At 30.5% G+C, this 25,374-nt stretch overlaps 3 protein-coding genes across 8 annotated transcripts; 2 read left to right on the forward strand and 1 right to left on the reverse strand.

The window, feature by feature from the left end:
- Window positions 1-698: 698 nt before the first annotated feature.
- On the reverse strand, window positions 699-4,866 carry LOC106394564. 4 transcript variants are annotated; one of them, XM_048762494.1, is made up of 5 exons: window positions 3,131-4,866; window positions 2,867-3,055; window positions 2,224-2,776; window positions 2,015-2,093; window positions 699-1,134 (listed from the first exon to the last, which is right to left on the reverse strand). In XM_048762494.1, the coding sequence occupies exons 1-3, from the start codon at window positions 3,380-3,382 to the stop codon at window positions 2,447-2,449; spliced, it is 771 nt and encodes a 256-aa protein (XP_048618451.1). In that variant the 5' UTR covers window positions 3,383-4,866; the 3' UTR covers window positions 699-1,134; window positions 2,015-2,093; window positions 2,224-2,446. The 4 variants fall into 4 exon arrangements, with proteins under 4 accessions (XP_048618451.1, XP_048618452.1, XP_048618450.1 ...); XM_048762495.1 differs by having other exon boundaries at window positions 699-2,093; window positions 2,224-2,454; window positions 2,549-2,776; window positions 3,131-4,861; XM_048762493.1 differs by lacking the exon at window positions 699-1,134 and adding an exon at window positions 1,151-1,529.
- An 8,579-nt stretch (window positions 4,867-13,445) lies between these two features.
- Window positions 13,446-14,629, forward strand: LOC106393521 (ethylene-responsive transcription factor ERF010-like). Its single transcript, XM_013834214.2, has one exon. It carries the CDS (start codon window positions 13,815-13,817, stop codon window positions 14,373-14,375), a length of 561 nt encoding a protein of 186 aa, XP_013689668.2. The 5' UTR covers window positions 13,446-13,814; the 3' UTR covers window positions 14,376-14,629.
- Window positions 14,630-22,843: 8,214 nt separating this feature from the next.
- LOC106390633 lies at window positions 22,844-25,099 on the forward strand. 3 transcript variants are annotated; one of them, XM_013831139.3, is made up of 7 exons: window positions 22,844-23,254; window positions 23,590-23,663; window positions 23,760-23,848; window positions 23,995-24,158; window positions 24,282-24,471; window positions 24,593-24,809; window positions 24,889-25,099. In XM_013831139.3, the coding sequence occupies exons 1-5, from the start codon at window positions 23,222-23,224 to the stop codon at window positions 24,414-24,416; spliced, it is 495 nt and encodes a 164-aa protein (XP_013686593.1). In that variant the 5' UTR covers window positions 22,844-23,221; the 3' UTR covers window positions 24,417-24,471; window positions 24,593-24,809; window positions 24,889-25,099. The 3 variants fall into 3 exon arrangements, with proteins under 3 accessions (XP_013686593.1, XP_013686591.1, XP_013686594.1); XM_013831137.3 differs by having other exon boundaries at window positions 22,848-23,254; window positions 24,282-24,475; XM_013831140.3 differs by having other exon boundaries at window positions 22,849-23,254; window positions 23,796-23,848; window positions 24,282-24,475.
- Window positions 25,100-25,374: the final 275 nt, after the last annotated feature.

Below are 25,374 nucleotides of genomic sequence, written 5' to 3' on the forward strand. Positions count from 1 at the left end.
TATAGAGATATTAATTTAAAAAGTTTTCTTATTTAAAATTCTTATTTTAAGATATATATTTATTCTAAGATTAAAAAAATATTTTATTTTAGTGTATAGACATTAATTGTTAGTTTTTGAAATTTGACATTTATATTAATTTTATTATATCATTTGGTGTATATAATATATATATTGCATATAACTTAAATGTGGTTTTAGATATAATATTACTAAATCACATCAAAAATATATTAAGTGTTAAAAAAAATATAAAGATAAATTCATTGTGAATAAAAACAAATAATATAATAATAGGTTCTTATTTATATAAAACATGTATACATATAAATTATTAGTTTATAATTTTAATGGGGACATGTATTTACATAGAATTTTCTAAAAAAATATTATCTTATTATTTTATCGATTTGTGTCAAATTTTGAACCAATCCAAGTTGGGACAGAAAAAATTTGTTAATTTATAGAGATTATCAATTTATCGAGTATTAATTTATAAGGGTTATACTATATTTTGAAATTGGTTAATTTTTATTAGAATTATAAGAAAATAATCTATCGAGTTACTCGTATCAAATTTAGATAAAGGTTTTGTGTAATGTATTTAATAGTTTTTTTACTATACATATGTTTTAAAAACACAGTATGAGTAGATATCTTGATATAAAACCATAAATGACATTTTATTTGAAATTTGATGAAATGAAATTCTTCTTATTAATCAAACACAAAACATTGTTGTCGAAAAAGAAAACCACAAAACGATAAAAGTTTGAATATATGAGAGAAAATTCTATTAAATTCATTAGGAGAAAACAGCAGTGGTGAGGAGACGAAACAATTTTGTGGATCTGTTTCTCCAATGGCAATCTTGAAAATAGTGTCAATACTCCATTGATGCTAGCTAGATGATATTTACTGTTCAATGATCTTCTTGATAAAATGTACGTCTGTTGTTGCTAACAAAATTAATCTAAAAGATTCACGGGTTTGTTCAGTTTTCTTAGTAGAAAGACCAGTCGGGATGAGATGAATCAATCTTCGGCTGTCCAAAAGAACACTCTCTTATGTAAGCCTGAATAACCAATAATTTCACAAGATCATCCAAGTAAGAACATAATTCTCCTGCGGGGGCTAACCAAATCAAACTAGTCAACTCACAGCAACAAAAAACTTAGCATAAGATAAGAGATAGACATCAAATGTTAAAAATTCATTTCTTGCCAAGAAAATTGTCATTTGTGTGTAGGACTGTAAGTCACTGGAAGCACTCATGTATTGTCATGCATGCATTGCCCGGCAAGATCAGTTGAAGTTAGGAGGAACACATAAACATATAAACGACAATGTTAAAGAGATTGAATTACTTTACTGGATTAGGAAGACCACTGTAAGGTTCATCATCAGTGGATATAGTGTTAAGCACAGAACTCTTTGAACCTCTGAAAAATTTAAGAGAACATTGAAGAGTAGAAGTCTACCAATGTGCTCTAGTGTATTGAATCCAATGTAGGAACACTGTTTTGACCCTATAACAAAGAGTATAAGAGAGAGTATGTATATGCATACATATATCATATATATACCAGTCATAACTTAGAACCATGAAAAAAATCAATCAACGTACTATAAGCTTTGAAAATTAATTTTTCAAAACTAATATGTACTTATAAAGATGAAAAATCATGAGACTAAACCCTAAGCAGAGGTCCAGATCCCAACTTGGAATCTCTCAAGAATTTTTTTTGCAATCAAGAGAAAATGCCTCTTATACACCAATAGACAACAAAGAAACCCAATTAAGCTAGTAATAGAAAAAGAAAATAAAAACATTTTAGTGAAATCTACTTGGTCACACGTATAAAGACTAATAGCAGTGGTGGCCGTTTTAATTTAATTATTTTTAAAGAAAAGAAATGTTGTGATATAACAACGAAGAATGGCTTGACATCTTATTATAATGTGCTCATTCTAACTAAATAGTTAATACAAACATGATGCTCGATTGGCTTACTATTTCTTTGCAGCTTCTGATACGAAGATTGCAGAACTTTTCTTACTATCAGTGATGTTGATATGGGCTTGGTGTTCCCCTATTCAAGTTAGTTAAACATATTATGAGAAACAAAGTAAGGAAGCTTTATACTATATTATTAAGCTGTACCAAGCACACTATTCAATCACAAAACATAAGTTTTGCAAAGATAGGCAACGGAAATTTACCTTAAGACTCAAGAGTTTGGGTTCTCTTTTTACGTTTAGCTTCAGCTTGCATTTACATAGCAACGCTCACTCTATTGGGTAGCAAAGTAACATTCTTGCCGTATTCCAGATTCTTCCATAAACCCTCCAAGAGGATGTTAAGATTAAAGACACTGACAGCAAACTCACGCTTCAGCATCACCAGGAGAACTCCTATAAAATGTGCCCAATGCCTATCTCTCACTTAAGGTCCTGTCAAGTTGACAAAGGAAACGAAAAGATTGTTTTTCTTTCCAAAGCTAATGTTGATGAAGAGAGAGAGAAATAAAGCTATAGTGGATACAACGTGAATCTGCTCAAGAATGAAGCGGATCCCCTTGACAATTGCAACAGCATGGAGGCTACCAGACTCATCTTTAGCTTGACACAACCTGTGAAATTCCTCCAGTAAACTCTGGTGGGTGCTTTCATTCTCACGGTCATTGGCTGGAGCCGAGAGTTTCCGAAGAGTAGCTAATGCAAACTCAAGCATCTTTCCAAGGTAATCAATATCCAAGGTGCCAGAGTTAAGCAACTACCAACAAAAGAAGAAATGAGAACCACATCAGTTGAAATATATATATAAACAGATCAGACACTAAAGATCAGAAGAGATGAGGCAAACCTGTGAGAGAAGGTCAAGATCAATACTTTCAGTTATTTCCACTTTCCAGCTATCATGCACCATCTGGCAAAGCTCTTCCCTCACTTCTCTCATAAGGTTAGAGATGCAGCTATAGTCAGGCTCCTCTAGTTTCATTGATTCCATCACACTATCCCAGAAATCTTTCTCCAAAGTCTCCTTTACCGTCCTCTGCATCACACATTTTTAAAAAAACAACGATGAGAAACCTTGTTATTAAGTTACTTCAACCCAAAGAAAAAAAACCTTTAGACTGTCCTCTTCATCCTTGACACTGGATCCACCCGGTAACTTGAAATCCCAATCGTGCAGGAAACATTCAAGCAGCCCAATCAGAGAAATCAAGTTGATGAAAGTATTAGTGTCGATCATGTTGCGGTAAACATAAAACGCCTCCGGAAAGCACATAAACCTAAAATTCAAGCCCAGAATTATTAATACCACGATAGAACCAAGGTCTCCGATCGTGATACCTCTCGAGTTTGGTGGGATCACCATTCCTGCAAGAGTGTAAACCTCGAACAGAAGATAGTACCAAAACAGTCTGCAAGAGTGTAAACCTCGAGTTTGGTTTCAACTTAGCTGAAACATACAAACCAATATAGTGTTTTGAGATTCTAACCTAACGAAGGTACTACGAGCTTGCTCATCAATGAATGATGATCTTAAATGATTGACAACAATGATTGACAACCCACCTGATCCCGGCAGAAGCACCGTACCAGTGATGGAATTATGTCAAACTTTCCATGTAAAGTCACAACCCCTCCAACTCCGGTTCCAGTTCCGCAATTATTCCCATGAATCGTCACCGGCTGACGGAGAACGACGTTAGCCACCGTGCCGTTACCACTGAGCACGGAGACACCTCTCCCTCTCCGGCGAGCGTAAGTGTTGACACTCTCAACTATGTCGGCTCCAGATGAGACTTCAAGAACATGAGATCTAAGGACGTTAGGGCATGAACTCAGGATTTGGAGAAGACGAACTGGAAGAGTCCGAGAGAAGAGAATTGCAAAACTTGGCACGAAAAAGGTTTTGGGGGTGGAGATGGAGATGGAGATGGGCCGAATAAAAAAATTTACATAACCCACACAAAATATCCAGCGATTGTGACGTGACAAAATACATGTTCCTGATTGGCCTGAATTAACTATCCTACGTGTCGTGCTCTCTGCTCTGTATATCGGGCTTTTAGTATAGTAAGATACCCCCAATGATTTTTTTTTGTTATACAGACCCAACCGACCGAGACGCCCGCAACATTGATCTACTGCGACACAGATCACACAAAATTGAAATCAGCGGGCTTAAGATGGATCTTCACGGACCTCAATGTTCAAGAACTCGCAAGAGGATCGAGCGTGCAGCCGCACGTCTCCTTGGCTCTCATGGCGGAGGCTCTAACGGTAAGAGAAACTCTAATCCATGCCGTCTCCTTCAATCTCACTCAAATCTGTCTTAGAATAGATTCTCAAATGATCGTCAGAGCAATCACCACAGGAAGAAGACCTTTGGGCCTCTTTGGAGTACTTTCGGACGTCGAATCTCTGGCTTTCTTTCCGGCTTCGACTTTTCTTCTTTGTTGTTTCAATTTCGTTCCCCGCACTAGTAACGGAACACTATTGCTAAAGCCTAAAGCCTGCTTATCTCTGTATCTGGGCCCTGGTCTATAAACCTATTTCCTTTTAAATATTAATCGGTTGTTCAAAAAAAAAAATCGAGTGTTACCTAGGGGTGTCAATTCGGGCTGGCCCAGCCCGGCGCGGCCCAAACCCGCAAAGCCCATAAATATTTGAGTCCGGTCCGGTCCGAAAATATTTTGGACCTAGAATTCAAAGCATGACCTGGTCCTTATAGGGCTATAGGGCTTTTCAGACTTTTTCGACTTTTCGAAAAATAATTTGTCATTGTTATCGTTTTAATACATATAAATTTTCATTAAAAAAATAACTTCATTTTTTTTTGTTTTAAAATATAAAATGAGTTTAAACTTTTCTTTTTTATCAAAATGTTTTACTTTTTTGTATGCTTTCAAAATATATTATCAACAAACCAAATTTAATAAGATTTAAATAATCAAATATAAATTAAAACTAACATATAAAAAACAAATTTATGATAAACATAGTCAAACGTTTCATACTTTGTATATTGAAAAAAATGTTGTACATGAAAAAATAAAGTACATTTGCAAAATTTAAAATGTGACACTTGTAATGATCAAACAATAAAATCATTAACAACTTTTATACTTGTTTTATTAGAGTTTGGATAAAAATATCAAAATAATATGTCAATATTAATAATCGTTTGGATTGCAATAACGATAATATTTAAACTAAAGTATAAAATTTTGAGTTTTCAGGCCGGCTTTAACCCAAACGGACTTAGGCCCAAAATACCCAAAGTCCAAATGAGATTAGCCCGAAAGATTCAATTTTTTTGGGTTTATAAAACTAAGCTCAATTCCGGTAATTTTTAGGATTCAGCGGGCTCGGACTGTGGGCTTCGGTCCTAATTGATACTAGACCCTGACCCGCGCGCCAGCGCGGATAAGAATTTTCAGTTTTTAATTATTTATTTTATTAAATGATGTATTTGTAATATTCGTTCATATTATATTCATTAAGTAAATATTTTTTTGCATATTAAACTATCTATTTTTTACGAATGTGTGATATCATATAAAAATAAAAAAATGAGTATAGAGTTAATTAGATAATTTTAAAAACAAAAATTTTTCTTTCGTATGCGATATCAAACAAATAATGATCCGCCCAGTTAACAAAAATCATGATTATTTTATGTGTAATGTTTTTTATTTTGACTATTTCTTTAAAACTATATTAAATTTTACATATTTTAATTAGAATATTTTTAATATCTTTACCTTTTTATTTGAAATACAACTCAATATCTTTTTAACAATTATAACAAAATATTTAAAAAAATATTTTTAGAATTTGTTTGAAAAATATGAAAACTATATTTTATATTAAAATTATCCTAAAATATGATAAGTTTTGATGTAAACGAAAACTCAAATTATGTCAAAAATAATGATATTCAATGATAATAACAATTTTAATTGATTATTTTTTAAAAAAATATATTTACAAAATATTGTTTGAAAGAAAATTCATTTATCTTTCAAATATAAAATAAAAATATTATAATTAAATAATAAAAAAATATAAATAAAAACCATAAATTTAGCAAATGACAACTGAGTTATATTATGCTAAAATTTTCTTTCTAACAATTTATCTAATGACAAATGAGTTATGAGCAAATAATACCATATAATTTTTAAAAACATAGTCATTCTTAAATATTTTTTGAATAAATAATTATTTTTAAATTTAATCAACTGAAAATAATATCCGTACAATTGTGGGAGTCAAATTCTAGTTTTATTGATGCATGTTATATATTAGTGCTGCATGTTTTAGGTAACATTTTAATGATGCACGTTTTTAAAAATCTCCATTATTAAAATTATGCACGTAAGGATAAGTCATGAGTTTTTTGGTTGATTAAATGACATTATGTCTAAATTTATTTAAGGATATTTCATTAAGTTAACTGAAAAAGACAAACAATAAAATAGGAAGTTTAAATTTATTTAAGCATATTTCATTAATGTAACTAAAAAGACAAGTAATAAATTAGACAGTTTTATTCATTTTAGGACATTTCATAAATGCAACTGAAAAAGATAAAAAAAAAAAATTATTTAACGAATCAAGAATATTTTCAAATATGTATTTTTTTTTTAATAATATAGATGTCTACCCCACGGTTTGCTATCTATCTAGTGGATTCATATCTTAACACTGTGTTGACTTACTGATATTTAGCCGCCTCGTGGATTCAGAAATATTTAGGAAGATTTCCTTTTCCACGATTTAAGGCAGCTTAATAATTATGTTCCTGTTTGTTACCTAAGCTGATAAAGTGCTAAGCATTTTTTTAGCATTAATGTTCGTGTGAAGTTGAATCCTAGTAGTATTATATACGCAAGGACATCTTACATTTCGAGATTTAATATTTTTAGGATGCGTATTATTTATTGAAGTAAACGATGATATATGTTTATTTCAAGGGGGGTATATAACAACAACGATATAAAACAACATGATGTTTAAATAAATGGCAACCCCATATTTTTTTAAAAAATGAAACCTAAACAAAGTGGTCCATTTTCTATAAAATGAATTGATTTTTTATTTTATTTTGCTTTTCCGTGGTAATTGGCGCCATGTTCACGTGCCAACTGGGTCACAGCTAAAAGTTTCGTTGTTAAATCATATTTTCCCTAAGAGCTTCTCTATACTAAAATTATATGTTTTGTAAATCTTCATATTAAAATTTAAACCAAAGTCGTGGGAACAATCCAAATATCACTCAACTCATCCTACCCTACATATTTTCTATAACGTAAATTTAAATATTATTAGTCTATTTAAATAAATCTTTAGCGTGTAACGATTACCAAATGAGCGTCGAATTATTATGAAAGGAACATAAATTGTTACTTAACATCATTATATATTTCCTTGTCGGCATAATATTTTTTATATTGTCGGAATAATCGTAATATACATATACACTGACGTTTATATATTGAGGACCACCGAACAAAGTTTGGAAAACATAAAAGAAAAAATGCCTTATTAGTATGTCCATTTGTAAAATTGTGACTTACGGTATATAGTAGATGGGTTCACATCACAAAAATATTATTGAAATCGTGAAGAAAACAAGTCAAGAGAGCAGCAACTTCATATACAGTACGAATTATAGAATTAGTTCGATAAATTAATAAACATGTTAAATTAACAAATTTTCCCGGTTCCAAATTGAGCTGATGTAAAATATGACATAATTCAATAAAATAATAAGATAATAATATTCAGAAAAATTCTTTGCTAAATATATATCCCATTGAAATCATAAATTAATAATTACGATATATTTAAATTTTATATATACATAATAAAACATTTTATTGTTTACTAATCTTCAAAATAAATTGTAACTAATTATTATTTTTCATTTCAATATTTTGATGCTACTTTATCAAACTACATATAAAACTCATCTGTATACTTCTATATGTATTCAACATACATAAAATGTATCAAATAGTCCCATAAAATAGATGAAATTTAAATTTTTTAAGTTTTAATTAATATATAATATTATGAAATAAAATATTTTTCTTTCTCTTAAATATAATCTAAAAAGTAAAATTTTCTTTAAATTAATAACTATGTAAATTAATAAATTATTATCGTCGCAATATTATTAATTTATATAGTTTTACTGTAATATGGTTAAATTTATTAATATTGAAAATTATAATTAAATCATGTATAAGCTGTCGATAACACATTAGAATAAGGGAAGATCATTATCCATAAAAAAATTGAATGAAGAAAATACAACTGGGCACTCCTGAAAATATCACAAAACAATTATTGGAAGATCGCTTCAATCGGGGATTGACATATTGCTAATTGTAATCAATCTCCCACCTGCTGTATATAATATTCACAATTTATAACCTATCAGTTAATTTATGTAAATTATTTAAGATAGATAAAGACAGGACCAAGAGCCACTTATAACTCTTAATCTTTAGTTGTCTCTTTTTTTTAACATCCGAAATTCATCAAGAGAGTAGAACTAAGAAAATCTTTGGAAAATTGTTTTTTTAGACCAAAAAATGATAACTATGTTCTATTAGACTAATCTCATATACTTTATGTCATATTAGTCTAAATATTTTCAAAATGATAATATTGTCCTTAATTTCAATTAAAAATTCGAAATTACAATTAATAAAAATATTAAATATTAAAATATAATTTTTAACTAACATAATTTTTTTAAAAATATTAAAAATCCCAAAAAAGGAAATTGCCACAAATTCTACTTTCATAGTATCATTTTTATGTTTACACTAGCCATTTTTTACTCTCACTTTTAATGAAGAGTAAAAAACACTTATACCCCTAGGGTTAACTAATCTAGACTTAGGGTTTAGATTTGAGGGGTGGGGTAGGGTTTTTGGAATGTGAAATTTAAGATTCTAATAAATATATAAATATATATATATATATATATAATATTAAAAAAAATTTAAAAATAGTTTCAAACATAATTTTCGATTTTCAAAAAGAAAATTTGAAAAAAATCAAAAAAAAACTCAATTTTTTTATAAAAGTTCGAATTCAAAAAAGTATAATTCGAAAACATAAAAAACTTATTTTTTATTATTTATTTAAATAATAATTTATTTATTTTAATTTTAAATTTTTTAATTTAAAAATTGATTTTATAAATCACGATTTTTTTTAAATTGATTTGATAAATATAAGGAAACTGAATATTTCCAAATATTCTCTTCTCATATTTTTGGAACTGATTATCCTTATCCGTAGAAATATGTATTATACAATATGTAGAACACATTAAACATGTTTAAAATTGATTTCTACTAGTTTTAGATTTATAATAATGTATAAATTTTGATTTCTACATGTTTTAGATTTATAGTAATAGGTAGATTCTAGATTCTACAGAATTTAGAACGATAGGTTAAGCGCGGAATATGTTTTCCAAATATTTTTAGATTACTATTATTTACGTAGATCACGTATTCTAAACATATTAGATTCAATGAAAAAAATGGATTACATTTTCTACTGTGTAGAATGTCAGTTCTAATTTTTGTAGAACAATATATTAAATTACGATTTAAATATTTTTAGAATTGGAAAAAAAATCAATAAGTTGATATATGTATTTCATCGATAGTTATTATTTTTATTTTTTTTTGTTTGTAAAACTATTTATTTGATTTTTGTTTTGAAAATACTTAAGGGTAAACATAGTTATCATTTTTTTTTGGCCAAGAAAAACAATTTTCCCAAAAATCTTTAGTTGTCTCTTGTTTACGATTTCTTTTTCTTGTTTAAGATCTTAATATCTTTGTTCTGGAATTATTTCCATTATCTCGTACATTACGTTTTTACTTCGTGGGAATTCACCAGAGAACGCTGTCATTGTTTTGGTGAAAACATATAGATGTTTCGATTCTTTTAAATCGAATTAACTAATCTTCTTTGGAAGTTCGGATTTAGAAAATAGCAAATAAAATCAACAAAAAACAAGTGATAATATCGTTTAATAAGTTTATATTATTTTTAAGTTGATTTAAAACGAACCAGAGGAGAAACTAAATCATTATATTAAATAAGTTTTTGGGAAATGCGTTGTTATGACAAAATAATTGGAGAACATAATCTACCACTAATATGCTGACCATGGTTAATGTTATTATGTTTTTTTAAAAACTTTTTATTTAAAGAAAATGTAAATTTACAATAAGAATATATAAAATAACAGGAATACAATCAAATGCATAACTAAAATCAGAAAATGTTACAACACAGAGATTTAAATCTGAAGAAGCTTTCTTCTGATCCATCATACTTCTCCTTTTGCAGCACTATTTACCCTTGGTTGTATTCTTTTTTAAGAACTTCCAACTTTTTTTTTCGCAAAATTTCTTTGTTTTATAACATTGGCCAGATTCCAAGCGGGATCTATAGATATTATTTGAAAAAAAAAATCTAATTTATTGATTTCTCAAAATAAAATTAGTAACTGGAACTGTCAATTTTCATCGCTTCTAACAACATTTCTTTACAACAAAGAAATTACAGCGAAAAACCACCGTTAAATATTTTTGTGGTTGCATCACTTTCATACCCATGGCGATGACACACCATGGTTGCTTCCATGATATTTGTTTCTTACCACTTGATTGATTCAATATAACTGGATTGAATTTCTTATCATTGATCATAGTCACAAAGATTAAACCGAGAATTGCAATGGTGGATTAGAAAAGAAAAAAATTAACCATTGATCCACTATAGATAAATAATCTCTTTTCAGTGAGAGAGAAGAACAATAGATAGGAAAGCATACAGAAATTGATCATATATTGATCAGATTACAGTTTGAGAATTGAGAATTTCTCCTTTCCCATCGCCATGAACGTCGCATCGGTAGGAAACTTCTTTTTTTGGGTATATTTAAAAGTTATGTTATTATGTTCTTATATTACTATTTTGTTGATCATGTATTAGTTTCATAGTTTGCTGTTGTAATTATTATTGTATTGTTTGTAAACAAAATTATTAACTCGTAATGTTATTTCTTTTATATTTCCAAACACTTTGATTGATTTGGTATGTTTGTATAATGACATTCTCAATAACCATGATTAGTTTAAGTAGTTGAAATACACCAAATATATACCGAAAGTAACCCTGAGAATATCAAAAAGAGAACTGGAAACATGACAAACTGAGAATAACGGGGGAAGGAAAAGGACAAGAAGGACAATGCATAATACGTGTCGTAATTTGAGTACACATAAAGTCAATTCCTAACGGTATCCAGTCACCGACCACCGACCTAACTTTCCTCTCCACTACCCCTATTCCGTATCTCGTAGGTATTTTTATACACTGTGTAATATATAACCAACGTACCGTAACAATGTTCCAAAATGAGGGAAAATAGCTTATTCTCCAGTAAACTAGTTGTTCCCGATTTTTTCACACATAAACTTTTAAGTCATGCCAAAAACCACACGAACAATGGAAAAATGACTTATTTCTTTATGAACTAGTTGTTCCCAGCTATATCACACACAAACTTTTAAGCCATGTCAAAAACCACATGAACAATTCTATTTTTTGAATTATATGCACAAACTATCGATTTTAAACTAATTCCCATAGAACCGTAACAGTGTAATTTAAACGTTAACTTGGTTTATGATAGATGGAGAGACGGTTTAATTTGGGTTGATAAAAACAGAATACTACGTCGTTTTTTTCTTTTTCTTCTTCTTTTTGTCAACTTCTCTTCTTTTTCAGAAATCGTTCTACTCTTCATCATCAATTGGAAACAAAATTTATTATCATACAAAAAAATAAAACATTTTACATGATACATAAAGAAAGAAGAGCAGCAAATACTAACTTACCAATCTCCATGTATTGTCACAAGGAACTATAAAATTGACTTAGTCTAGGACCCTTGATTGGTTCCATAAGCGGATGTTACTCTCAGGTTCCGGTCCTGCAGGAATTTATATATTCTCTTCAATCCAGAAATTTGTCATACGATGATCTCTTTATATGCTTTATGTTATATAACTCGAAAATATCTATCCACCCAGTTACTATGTCATATAACTCGAAAATGCAGAATAAATTTTTTTTATCCTCAGTTGATGATGAAAAATAAAACGATTTCTGAAGACAAAGAGCAGTTGACAAAAAGAAGAAGAACAAAACGACATAGTATTCTATTTTTATCAACCTAAATAAAACAGATTATCTACATGTCATAAACCAAGTTAACATTTAAACAATACCATTTACGGTTTTAGGGAAATTAGTTTAAAATCGATAGTTTGTGTATGTAATTCAAAAAATAGAATTGTTCATGTGGTTTTTGGCATGACCTAAAAGTTTGTGTGTGAAATAGCCGAAAACAACTAGTTCATAGGGAAATAAATTATTTTTCCGTTGTTCATGTGGTTTTTGGTATGACTTAAAATTCGTGTGTGAAAAAACCGGAAACAACTAGTTCATATGGAAATAAACCATTTTCCCTCCAAAATAGTGTACATACACAATTTTTTTCATCAAAAATCTAGGAGAAACCTTAAAAAAAGTTTTGTGAAATATTATTTTATTTTAAATTATGCATTTTCCAAATAAATAATAACAAAATTCACTGATTCAAGTTGTTAAAAAAAACAAAATTCACTGATTATAGATTTTTTTGGATAAAAAATGATTATAGATTTTTTTATTTTTTTATCAAAACTGATTATGGGTTTTAGTTAGCTTTATATATCTAGCGATGAAAGTATTTATTCTCGTTGGAAGACTCCTTTCAGAATAAAATTCAGAAAATGTATATTTATATATATATATAAAAGTCGTGAATACCAAAAGAAAATGGTCTTCATATGACTCACCGATGTGATATTTTTCACAAATCTTTTAGCCTCGTATTTTCTTATTACGTAATTATTAGTTTTCATGTTCTAATTCGTAATTACAACATTGTGAAAGATTTCAGTTAATAATCGAAAAGGTTTTGGTCATGAAATATAACTTATCTCTATATTGCTTCTGTTGTCTATCTGGACAAAGGAGTCCAGGTATCTATCGTATAAATTTATAGGATCTGGTTAAATACTTTAATATACACAACATTATATATATGTTAGTTATAAGTACCAGGGTATATTCGTGGATAATATATTTAAAAAAACAGAGGAGGTTTTGCGTACCATAATATACTATGGATAGTAGAAGATTAATTAGAGGGAAAAGGAAGAAATCATATCAATGATAGTATTAATATGCGCATGTCATCTCCACCACCTCTTCTTCCGCAAAACTTTCTGTTCCATTAAAATACAATCAAAACAGAAGATACAGCTTTCATCATCGGCCCAATATTCATTTATTTTATAATATTATTAACTGATAATTGAGAAAGAAAGAATTTTTTTTTGTTATAACTACAAAACGAATCCACCACCAATGAGTCCCATGACACCAAGTTTTATCTTTAAAATCCAACTAACCAAAATTCTCCTCTCTCTACTTTTTCTCTTGTCGGTGAATTTGGATTTGTCTACTACTCCATCCACCATCATAACACCACCTGCAACCTCCCTCTTTTCCTCCCCTCTCTCTCTCTCTCTCTCCGACATATTTATTCTCTGTCATAGTCTCTCTCTCTGGCGAAACCCAGATCGAAAAAGTCGGTCAGTTCCTCTAAAAGTCAGTTTCTTTGGAGGGTTTCAAAATCCTCCATGGAGGGCGGCGGAGTAGCAGCTAACGTGGCAGTCTCCGGGACGACCACGAGGAAGAGAGAGAGACCTTACAAGGGTATAAGGATGAGGAAGTGGGGCAAATGGGTTGCGGAGATTCGTGAGCCTAACAAGCGCTCTAGGTTATGGCTCGGCTCTTACTCCACCCCCGAGGCGGCTGCTCGAGCCTACGACACGGCGGTTTTCTACCTCAGAGGACCGACGGCGAGGCTCAACTTCCCGGAGCTTCTTACCGGAGAGAAATTTACCGAGGAGGATATGTCGGCCGCGACGATCAGGAAGAAAGCAACGGAGGTGGGTGCGCAGGTAGACGCTTTGGGCTCGGCGGTGCTAGATAACCGCCACCGTGTTTTTGGTCAGGACCAAGAGAGTTGTGATGATAGCAAGAATTTTCATCGAAATTATCAAAACGGCGATGGAGAAGAACATGAGGACGATGAAGACGAGAAGAGGTTGAAGAGTGGCGGGTGGTTATTGGAACGGGTTGACTTGAATAAACTACCCGACCCGGAGAGCTCCGATGAAGACTGGGAGAGCAAATAATAATATTAATATAATTGGAGCGGTGGCGTGCGTTAGCCTACCTCTGCGAAAATCATTAGCGCCGTTTATGTTTTTTTTTTTTTTTGCATTAATTATCTGAAATTTTAGGGTTTCTAGCTGTTATATTTTTTGCTACTTTCTTGTCTTTTATTACGTGTTTTGTGGTTTATGGAATTTTAGGCTATTGCTTAAAGAATGCAAAATGTATATTACAACTCATTAATATTAATGAAAATTCGCCTTGTTTCCTATCATTAATTTGTCACTTTACTTTTAATCATTGTTTTTGACAAGTATGATTACCCAAATTAAATACCCCTTTGCTTGAGAATAACACCAGTTATTTTAGAAGAAATTTCCTAATTTGTTACTAAACTTCTATTTAAGTGATTTAGAACATTTTTCCATCTAGTGTTCCTTATTTGAGCTTTTGGCTTCGGAATATTAGATCATGCTGGCTTTACCTTCGTATATTTCTGATTTTTTTTTTGTTATTTAGGCTTTAAACGATAGATTTTGCAGACGGTTGATAACTTGATATAAATTTCGAGTAGTAAATGATTTAGAAAGGTGGTTTTCTATACATTTTGATAGTTTATAATGCTTTAATAAATGCACTGATCTCTTCTTGATTTGAAGTTTAGGGGATTGTTATAAGGAAGATTAAATCGATGGGATGGGATATAAAGTTGAATAATAATAACGGGACAAAGTATGACCTACATGCATATCATATAAAAGCAACTTGACATAGTATATCTCTATTAACTACGTCCACATTTTTTGTTTTCTGTTAATTCATAAAGTTATTAAATGCATATGTAATGCATGTATGGATAAGTTTTTTGGGTCGTCTGGAACTTGGGGTGTTTTTTGTTTTTGTCTTTGTCTTCTGCTCCATTTGTATTTGTTCTGTGGGTACCATTTAGATTTTATATGCTATATCTTTTTCGAGTTATATTATTACAAGTTTTATTATTATTGCTGCTTTTATTCTAAGTTCTGTTTTCAATAAATTTACGTTATCTTATATATATAGTTTAAATTTTTCCTTCACCTACATTTCAGTAATACTTTCATATATATATATATATATATATATATTGATGTATGTGACAAGGACCAAGGAAAAGTATATTGCACCAATACGTATGATCATATTATAGATTACATTTTTTTATTTTCGTTTCATAATTGATGAGATCATGTTGGGAGTTTCTAGCTATGCCAGTTTCTGTTCTTGGTGTATAAAGCAATAGGTACTTCTATTGTTTATGTTTGTTGGTTGCTGTTATTGATATTAAACACGAAGGAAATGCGAAGATACCAATTAAGAAAGAGTACAGATGGATGTGTCCAAGACAAGAATAGTAGTTAAAGTGGAGTTCTGATTTGATATTTGATGGGGCTTTCCTTTTTTCTGTTCGTAGAGTGTTTGTTTTTGTATCACAAAATTCTTTTGAATCGGGCCAGATATTGATTTTATTTTCAAATCAATTTTCTTATGTCTCATAATAAGTGAGGATTTTGGTCTTTTTTCGTTTAACCTTTTATGCTACTAATTAAAATCCAGTACTATAGTTGAGCCCTAACCGCGAACTGATTAAGCTGTTTAAAAATCACTGACCCAAGATCCCACCTTCCCCAAACTTTTTTTTTTTTTTGCTAAAGCCTTCCCCAAACTTCTTGCCTGATCATTGTTTCTTGTTGTATTTAGCTCGATGGAATTTTCTCAAAATTGTTAGCGATTTGAAACCACAATCATATTACTATATTAGTAGAGTTCAAATTTTGCATAAGGGACGTGCCATCCTCTGGTCCATGTACGCAGTGCCGGTCCTTAGCACATACGCAAGAAACTTTTGAATGGAGACTACTTTTGTGGGTTCACCATTTTTTTTGACATCTACCATTTTTTTTTCTAAAATAAAATAAATACTATTATACATATTTAACCAATAAAATAATGACAAACACATGAAACTAATATATTTCTGTACAATAAATTAATTAAACAAATGTAATAGGTATAAATAAACATTATATTTACCCAATTAGCTTTTAAAATTAGTTCTATCAAATGTAATGTCTTGATAATTTTTAGTTTTGTATTAGGCCTCGGAAATGTCAGCACCGGCACTGCATGTACGTTCCAAGTAAGATCATTAAACTGCATTTAAACGAATCCATATAGTATCGTTTGATCTGACTGAGAAATAATTATATTTATTTAGTCACGTTTGGTGAATATTCATTTTCCTATTTAGAGTGTGACTGGCAAACACTATAATAGTTAGAGTAATTAATATGCAGTACAAGTTATAAAGTAAATAAACTGTATAGTAAATTTCCTATATATTAATTGAGAATTATTTAAAAAATAACAACTTTATAGTTTGTAATAATTACAAATTAAACTTGCTGTCGTTTAATTAGAATCTAATTTCGCTGATGTGGCATGATTACAATCGATTGGAAAAATAGTTAGTCCTATTTCAATTTGCTAGAAAATGTTTTATTAACCCATACATATAAGTTAGGAAGGCTTTGTTATATTGTATAAACCTTATAAGCGAAGTCTTAAAAATAATAACAAACAGACACATTACGTTTGGCGTGAATGGCACGTGACATTGATATTGGTAAAATGGAGTGAGTTTATGAACAGCATTATTGGGGACGAAGGACATTGCAGTTGATTTATTTTTTCTTTTTGAATTTTTTTCTGTTGATTTATGTATAATTGAAACTTTTCCTGAATAGCTTTAACATGATAACATGTTAAAGCTACATCAGCATAGTTGGTAAATCTCTCGAGACTCTAAACTTAATTCTGTTAAAATATTTTCACAATATACAATACTGTATATTACACCAGTATACTTATATATCAGTATCAAGATTCAAAAATTCAATACTTGATCGTTGCAAGGTTCTAAACCTAGCACATGTCATAATCACTACATCAAGGTTTTCACAAAATTCACCATAAACATTATTTTTGGTAGCCCTGGGCAAAAAAACTGGAACCGAAAAACCGAACCGGAACCGAATCAAATTACCCGAAACCGAAACCGAACCGAAACTCTTAAATATCCGAATGGTTCTTAAATTTCTATATCCGAATAACCGGAACTGGACCGGAACCGAACCGGAACCGAACCGAAAACCGAACGGGTACTCGAATATCCGAAAAACAAGTATCCACTTTCTAATATAAGGTAAAATGTCATCAACCCCACTCGAACATGAAGAGTGAGAACATTGCTATCACCAAACCATGTTATCTTTTATGTACTCTCTTATATTATAAATATATATATGGTATTTTTATATTAAAATTTAATAAATGCTTATAAAACTAGCACTTTATTGATTCGAACTCTAGTTGAATTGACAAATATGCAAGTGTGTAACCACTAGATCACTTTGATTAACATATTAACTCATATATTTTGTATATGTATATTTGATTCATTTATTAAATGGGTACCCGAAACTGAACCGAAACCTACCGAAACCGAACCGAAACCGAACCGAAAACTCCTAAGTACCCATTGGGTATAAGAATGATTTATCCGATATACCGGAACCGAATGGTTCCTACCCGAAACCGAACCGAATACCCGAATGCCCAGGGCTAATTTTTGGTGGTATGTTTTATTCTGAAATTGTGTACTAAAATTAACTCCATGTTGTTTTCGTATATTTTGGTTTGAGCCAAGACAAAATATTGCTCCATAAGCATAATATACGGAACAATGTACTATATGGATGTTTTGTTAGTAAGATTCATGCATTTAGAGTAAGCATCTTTTTATTATTCGCAAAAGCTAAATAAAGGAAGTTATTATAAATGTCAAGCTTGCTGTGCAATCTCGTAGGTTTGATTGACAAGTCAAATTTTGCAATAATGATAGAATAGATGAAATTCAATGTATATTTCGTTATGCAAATGAAAGTTTTGAATTTGATTCCTGTAATTATTATATTTTATTCTCTAAATCCTCCTACATTACCAATATATCTCCTTCTTATTATCTGAGTAGCACTTTTATAAATAAAATTTTATCTCATGTATGATTCATAATTTTGCCATTTCCTAGATGTCAACACCACATTCCACCTCAAAACCTTTTTTAAATAATTCTCTTTGACCTAGACTAATTACATGTCATGCCATTGCCAAAAACATATAATATATGTTTCATTTTATACATCTTGATTTTAAGCATCTTGCCAAAAACATCGTCTCATTTCATTTCATGAACGTGTTCACTAAATTTAGAATATTGAAACTTTTTAAATATCCATGCCACAACACTATTGTATAAAATGTGAAATCTATAGATAATATAATTTATATGCCCTGTTAAGTTATATCAATACTTTTTAACATCCCTATCAACTCGAGATAATATTAAGTCATTGGCCATCATATTATATAATTTTTCTAATTTATGTTATATAATATACTATGCTGAACAAACCAAAAACAAGATGATATAATATGTTACGCGGTTTGTCTTTGTGTTGTTGTATATTAGTTAGTTATTATTAGTAATATATTATTAGTAATATGTTAGCATAATAGTTGTGTATACTCGATCACATCAACAATATAATTGTATTTTTATTCTGATTATAAACACTTAGATACAATACGAAGATATTACTTGAAAATAAAACATATAGTGCATGATATATTTGAATGAATCGAGAAAAACACTGTCATTGTATCTTGATTAAGCTATATTTCCTTAATGGAGTAAATCTCGCTGTCAAATATTGAATGCTCCAATTCAAAAGATTAATGAAAGTTGGTCATGAAATTTGAGTCAATCAAATATTTCCGGAATGAGTGTCTTTCATGTTTGTGGTATTTCAATTAGGGAAAGTCTACTATATTCTTTACAATTTTAGAGGATAATATTCGCACTGATTGATCAATCATGACATATGTGGTAGTAACATAAGATGTTAAATCGCTATGGTCAAAATTTTAAATAAAGATGCGATCAATTATGGATTTTTTTGGCGTGATTTTAGGGTTATATGCAATTATAGATTTCTTAGTCAATATAATTTTTTTATGTCCATTCATTTATCTATAGTACTAAACAAAATCACTAAAAATTATTAACCTTGATGGTATGTGGTATAGTGCGCAATGTACCACCAAAATTTATGTTAATGAACTACACAACAAGGTCCATTGTCTACTTTGTTCTAACTGAATCATATCATAAGCATTTCAAGCTTTGTTGTGTAGATTTTACACACAGACTCTGTTAAAAACACTTGCGAATAAGACTAAAACATTTTAGATATAGTTTTAAGTTATTTGAAAAAGAATATACATTCATTATATTTGTGACTATTGTTCGTGATGTATGACTATGATCACTATGATTCATGTATTGAAAATATAAATGATCTTCATTATTCTTCATTGTTACGTTAGTCTAATTGAATCTTTTCGAATATTTCTGATATTTTGAGCAATTGTTATATAACTCTGAATCCTTAGCCAAGTTCGTAGCAATGAGTGTTTTAACCTCCTATGTATCTATTCCATTAACATATAAACTTTAGCCGTAAAGTTTTTCTTAATGGACAATAGAAATAAAAATGTATGCAAAAAGAAAGGTATAAAGAAAGATTGACTTTTGGTTGACAAAAAAATATTGATTTTTAATGAGTTTTTATTATGTCTTTCGTTATGATAGAAATCTCACGAATTTCAGGGTAATCTTTAAAACATCAATAGTATTTTTATTTTTAAAATATGTAATATATGAAATATGGTGGTCTATTTAATTTAAATGTTAAATTTTGTGTGCATGTTAATTAGAAGAGTGTAATTTGGTAAGATCTGATTATGTGCATAAAGTAATAATATACTCTATCCCATTACCGAACTATAAGACTTAAATTTGGACAATCAATATTTCAAATAATGTTATTATCTAATTAGCCCGTAGTTTCTTTTAAAATTTTAAATGTCCATATAAAATACCACCATTTTTATTTTAGATAAGACCCAATAATTCATTTTTTATTAAAGGAGAAACATTCATAGAAATAAACCTTCGCCTCATTTGTTTATTACATGAGTGTCATTTCCTATGTGTCATCACCTCATACATTCTCACTAACTTTTAAAAAAAAACCCTTTGTGAACTAGAATAATTACAACCAAATGCCATTGGTCATATACATTATATTATATGATTACAATCCGATTTGAAAAAAAAACGGGAATTTATGACATGCAGACTATTAACTCTTTTGTAAAAGGCAACAAAATAAGTTGGACATCTATCAGATCATTTTATGAACATTTTTGTTTACGTTAATTATAATGCAACATTTTATGAACATTTTTAAAATATTATCAAATCGTATTATAATGCAACGTTTTATGAACCTTTTTTGAAACCGAGTCAACATTTTATGAACATTTTTATGCAACATTTTATGAACATTTTTAAACTAATATCAAATTTCTTTATAATGCAACTAAAGAAACGTGAATAATTTTATGAACAATTTTATGCTTATTTTAGGAACACGTATTATAATCGAACGTTTTATGAACATTTTTGTCAACGTTAATTATAATGCAATATTAACTCTTTTGTAAAAGGCAACATTTTTGTCAACGTTGAAAAAAAAATTATACGTTACGGATATCAGATATATTTTGGTTATTTGGTCAAAATAAAAAGGAAACACAATTGAATTTCAATATACTCGTTGCAAAATCGATATTCAAAATTATAACCTACGCTTAATTGGTCAAAATATTAAGGAAACACAATAATATTGTTAACGTATAAAAGGAAACAAAATTCAAAGAATCGAAATACTTACCTTAATCGATAGGGGAATATTTCTGATATATTTTTGGCGTGACCATCACGGATCTTATAATACCTATTTCACGAAAACGCATCACGCAATAAGAAAATAAGATAAGTGGTATATACGGTATTAAAGGAGGAGCATTAATATTGGTTTCTTCGATTGAATTGGGCGTGGAGAGTAAAACCCTACGCTCTGTGTTGATATAAATAGTAGAGCTTAACATAATGTTTTAATCATACTAATTGGTAATTAGCGATCTAAACGAAGTTGTTATTTAAAAGCGGTTCGAACAAGAACGTTTTCTGAGAATACGTAAAGAACATTTATTTTAATGTTACTTTCGTGAATACTTTTTATTACACTATATCAAAACCGGTTACTATATATTATATCATATAATCACATAAGATATACTCACGCATGATACATGTCTATCAAAACGAGATCTAACGGATGAATATATTAATAAATATATATTAAAAAAAGATGCCAGTAATTGGCATAAATATTGATTGACAATAACTCATTAATATAAATATTGTCCGAACAGTTTTAGGAAACTGCAAAACATCTGTCAGCCATAGGCAAATATTTACTTTGACAATCACTCATCACAATAATTACTATCATAACAGCATAATCATGCCATTAATATTAGCCACAATATACGCCTTTGAATATAATTCATTCTGGTTATAGAACTCCAATCTAGGAATCAAATTCGCAGAATTGCCATATAGGCTCAATACCGTCCTATTTCATATTTTTAAAGTGGTAGCAATATATATACAAGCTTTCCTAAAATAAAAGATATAAAAATACGTATTTTTGATCAAAATTGATTGATTTAAAATTTAATTTAGTTGACCATACTAACTCTTTGTTTCCTTTAATATTCCATGTGATTCGACGAGCAGGGAATAAGGTAAGTTCTCAAAATTTAATATTAATTTGAATTTCAAAAATTATGAGGACGATTAGTTATGCAAACATACCCTAGACCAGCGCATTGCATATATAAATACTAGGCCGTCTCTTTCTCAAAGCAAAGTCCTCACCACCGTCTCCTTCTTAAAATTATGAATTTAATTTCTTTTTTATAATTTGTTTCTTTAGTATGTTATTGTTTTATTGTTTTATTGTCTATATATGTTTTTCTTATTTTATATTCATAATTTATATTATGAAGACAATAATTCTATTGCTTATGTTTTGTTTTATCTTAAACTCATAATAAATTTATATAAGTTTTTGCTTATTTTCACAGTTTTTTTAATTCAAATATATTTAAATTACACCGATAAATTAAGAAGTGTAGTTTTAAAGTTATAATATCTTTAATCCATAATTCCGGAGATTATCACCTAGTATCTTATTATATAAGGAAGAGAAACTCTTCTTAGAGGCTGTCACCTCATCAATTAGAGCATCCTGAGTGCTACACCTATTCCTGCCTCTAAAACTTTGCGTTTCATTAAAGGTTAGGCAGAAGAAATCGTGGGCTTTCTATTAATCCTTACAATTCGAGCCCAAAACCAACAGGCCCTTTAATCGCAACTAAAAAAAGAGCACTTCCTTCTCTGTGTTATAAGGTTCGTCTCTGAAATTGAGTTGCAGAATCTCTTTGTTTGTTCCCAATCGCGGCGTATAGCCTTCTCTTCTAATAAACCGAAACGTTCCACATTATTCATCGCCTTTATCACCTTATTAACTCCATAGCCGACGTGAAACCATGATCTGACATTGATTGTGAGTTATCCATATGAAAGGCGATTTATTCTACACCTATAAAAAGGTTAGCTTTCTTCACTTGAACATCATCTTCTCAGTCTGTGAAAACACTAATCTATATATTCCCCTGTGAAATTGGCTAACTCATCAATCTTTTTTTCTGATCTGGCCGACACTCCTCCACCGTCCAAGTGCGGTTTCTCAGATTCTGGAAAGCCAGAAATGTCCGTCGCGAAGCGGAACTGATGTCTCTTGATATGCTTTTATTGGATTCAATGGTAATTATGTTCTTAAACTCATGTTGAAAGTTTTTTTGAAGCGATGTTAGAAATGTTCTTAAGCTTATGTTCATAGTCTTCTTATGTTATTAAACCCATGTTCATAGTGTTCTTAGGCTAAACATTATGAAACTGTTAAATACGGATTTTAATTGACCAACTTCTGTGAGATTTATTTAGAAACAGTTTGTGATTTTGTGATTTGACTCATGTTTATAGTCATCTTAACGGCATGTTCATATTATCTTGAAATCATGTTCATAATGTTTCCTGATCTTAAACTCATGTCCATTTTGTTGTTAAATTCAACATTATTCTTTCTAAATATGTTTCAGGCGACCCTTATGCAAGCATCCGTGAACGTGAGCCGGCTAGCAACTTACATGCCTTATCTCCAGGCCGGTTCAATGTATTCTATCACCAGTTTTGATGTAATGTAGAAAGATATTCTTACTCTGCTTTTTAGCCTTCGTTTATTGTTTTTTCTTACCCTGTTTCTCTCAAGTCAATTACACTTAACAAATATGATCATGGAGTGCAGAGTGTGTTCGACTTTGGCCTTATTAGAGGTCTTCTTTCAAGATCACGTTTTGGGTATGCTATTCTTTTATCTCGAAGCTTTTTATGTACTTTTGTGTGCGTTGTTCCTATTATGTGCATCTTTAGCCTGGTTGCAGAGTTCGTCAACGTGCTAAGAACCAAAACTAAGCCTTGCTTTGATGTTTTTTTCTTGCTTTTAGGTTCATGTTTGTTGCCATGCATGCTGTTACTGGTTCTTATGCGAGACCAAATTTTGTCGATTATCTTCTTGAAATTTGAAGGCTGGTCAATGTACCTCCACCTCGAGGTCGCCTCCTTAGATTTTGGGAAGCGGTGGCAAGCTCAAGGGTATGGACAAGATAAGGTAAGGTATTCCCGGCATAGAAACACATAAAACGAAAATTTAAAAATACAAAACCTAATTTTCACAAATTTTGGGAGCTGTTTTTTTTTTTTTGTTTCGATTGACTGTGGTTATGTATTGCAGCTGACGCTCATGCAAGCCACCACGTCTGAATACTTACAACATCTTTCCAAAGCGGGTTCAATGTACTCTGTCACGGGATTTGAAGTTACTCGGAGCAATCTTAACTTCAATTTATATTCAGTATTGAAGTTTTAAAGCACCAACGGGAAAAGGAAACAACAGAGTTTGGATGGTCTGATCAAAGAAATCTGTAGGTAAAATTTCGAATAACGAGCATATGAGATATCATCTTCATCGTTTTCGAGTAACAAGCAGATGAGATATCTCTCTCTTTTCATTTCGATTCATGTTTTGGGTTTTTCCAATCGTAGAATTCTTTGGTGAGTTTGTGTGAATGGTCAAGGCGAAAGAAGAAGTTGTAGCAGGAACCATGCATCATCTGTCCCTGGAGATCATTGAGGCTGGGAAGGAGCTTTACGAAGAAAAATTGTGGGTGAAGCCATGGTTGAACTTCAACGAGTTGCAGGAACTCAAGCTTGCCGTTGATGATGCCCCCACCATTACACCCTCTGATCTTGGCTGAAAAAGGTATGACTACATAGTAAAAATGTTACATATATGTATGCAACACAAAGATCGATCATGAAAATTTGGTTTTGTGGATCAGATAACAATGCATCTGGCTGGAGGGAAGTTTCAAGAGATGGTTAAGAAGTGCAACATGTTTCCTGATCATGCCGTTTATTTTTTTTCTCAGTGAACGTTTATTTTCTTTTTGCCAAGGTTTCACAAAAAAAGGCTTTATGTAAACCTAAACTTTTCATCCTAATGATATTTACAGTGTAGCAAAAAAAAATTAATCATCCTCTTTAGATATAGATTCTTAAACTTGCTTATTAACTTAATGTACCATATATTTTCGTTTCAAAGATGTCATCAAACCTATCGTTCCATATAAGGAACTTTCACTGAGAATCACACCAGCTGGATAACGTGCCATTGAAGAAGTTATGATCATATCTGAAAGTTTCAAGCTTTACCATTGTAGAAAACTTGGGTGGTACTGATCCAAACAGAAACTTATTGCTTAGATCCAAAAACTCGAGTGAAGTTAACCTATGAAGTTTCACAGGGATGTGAACTCAAATCCCTT

This window comes from Brassica napus, chromosome C7 (assembly GCF_020379485.1).
Source record: "Brassica napus cultivar Da-Ae chromosome C7, Da-Ae, whole genome shotgun sequence".
Taxonomy (NCBI): domain Eukaryota; kingdom Viridiplantae; phylum Streptophyta; class Magnoliopsida; order Brassicales; family Brassicaceae; genus Brassica; species Brassica napus.

Excerpts from the sequence above, each read along its gene's own strand:
- LOC106394564 (XM_048762494.1), bottom strand. The coding sequence starts at position 3,382 with ATGGTGATCCCACCAAACTCGAGAGGTATCACGATCGGAGACCTTGGT. Across the intron at positions 3,056-3,130 it reads ATGAAGAGGACAGTCTAAAG|AGGACGGTAAAGGAGACTTT; the intron begins GTTTTTTTTCTT and ends TGTGTGATGCAG. Across the intron at positions 2,777-2,866 it reads ATCTTGACCTTCTCTCACAG|TTGCTTAACTCTGGCACCTT; the intron begins GTTTGCCTCATC and ends TTTTGTTGGTAG.
- LOC106393521 (XM_013834214.2), top strand. The coding sequence starts at position 13,815 with ATGGAGGGCGGCGGAGTAGCAGCTAACGTGGCAGTCTCCGGGACGACC.
- LOC106390633 (XM_013831139.3), top strand. The coding sequence starts at position 23,222 with ATGTCTCTTGATATGCTTTTATTGGATTCAATG. Across the intron at positions 23,255-23,589 it reads TGCTTTTATTGGATTCAATG|GCGACCCTTATGCAAGCATC; the intron begins GTAATTATGTTC and ends AATATGTTTCAG. Across the intron at positions 23,849-23,994 it reads CTTTCAAGATCACGTTTTGG|GTTCATGTTTGTTGCCATGC; the intron begins GTATGCTATTCT and ends TCTTGCTTTTAG.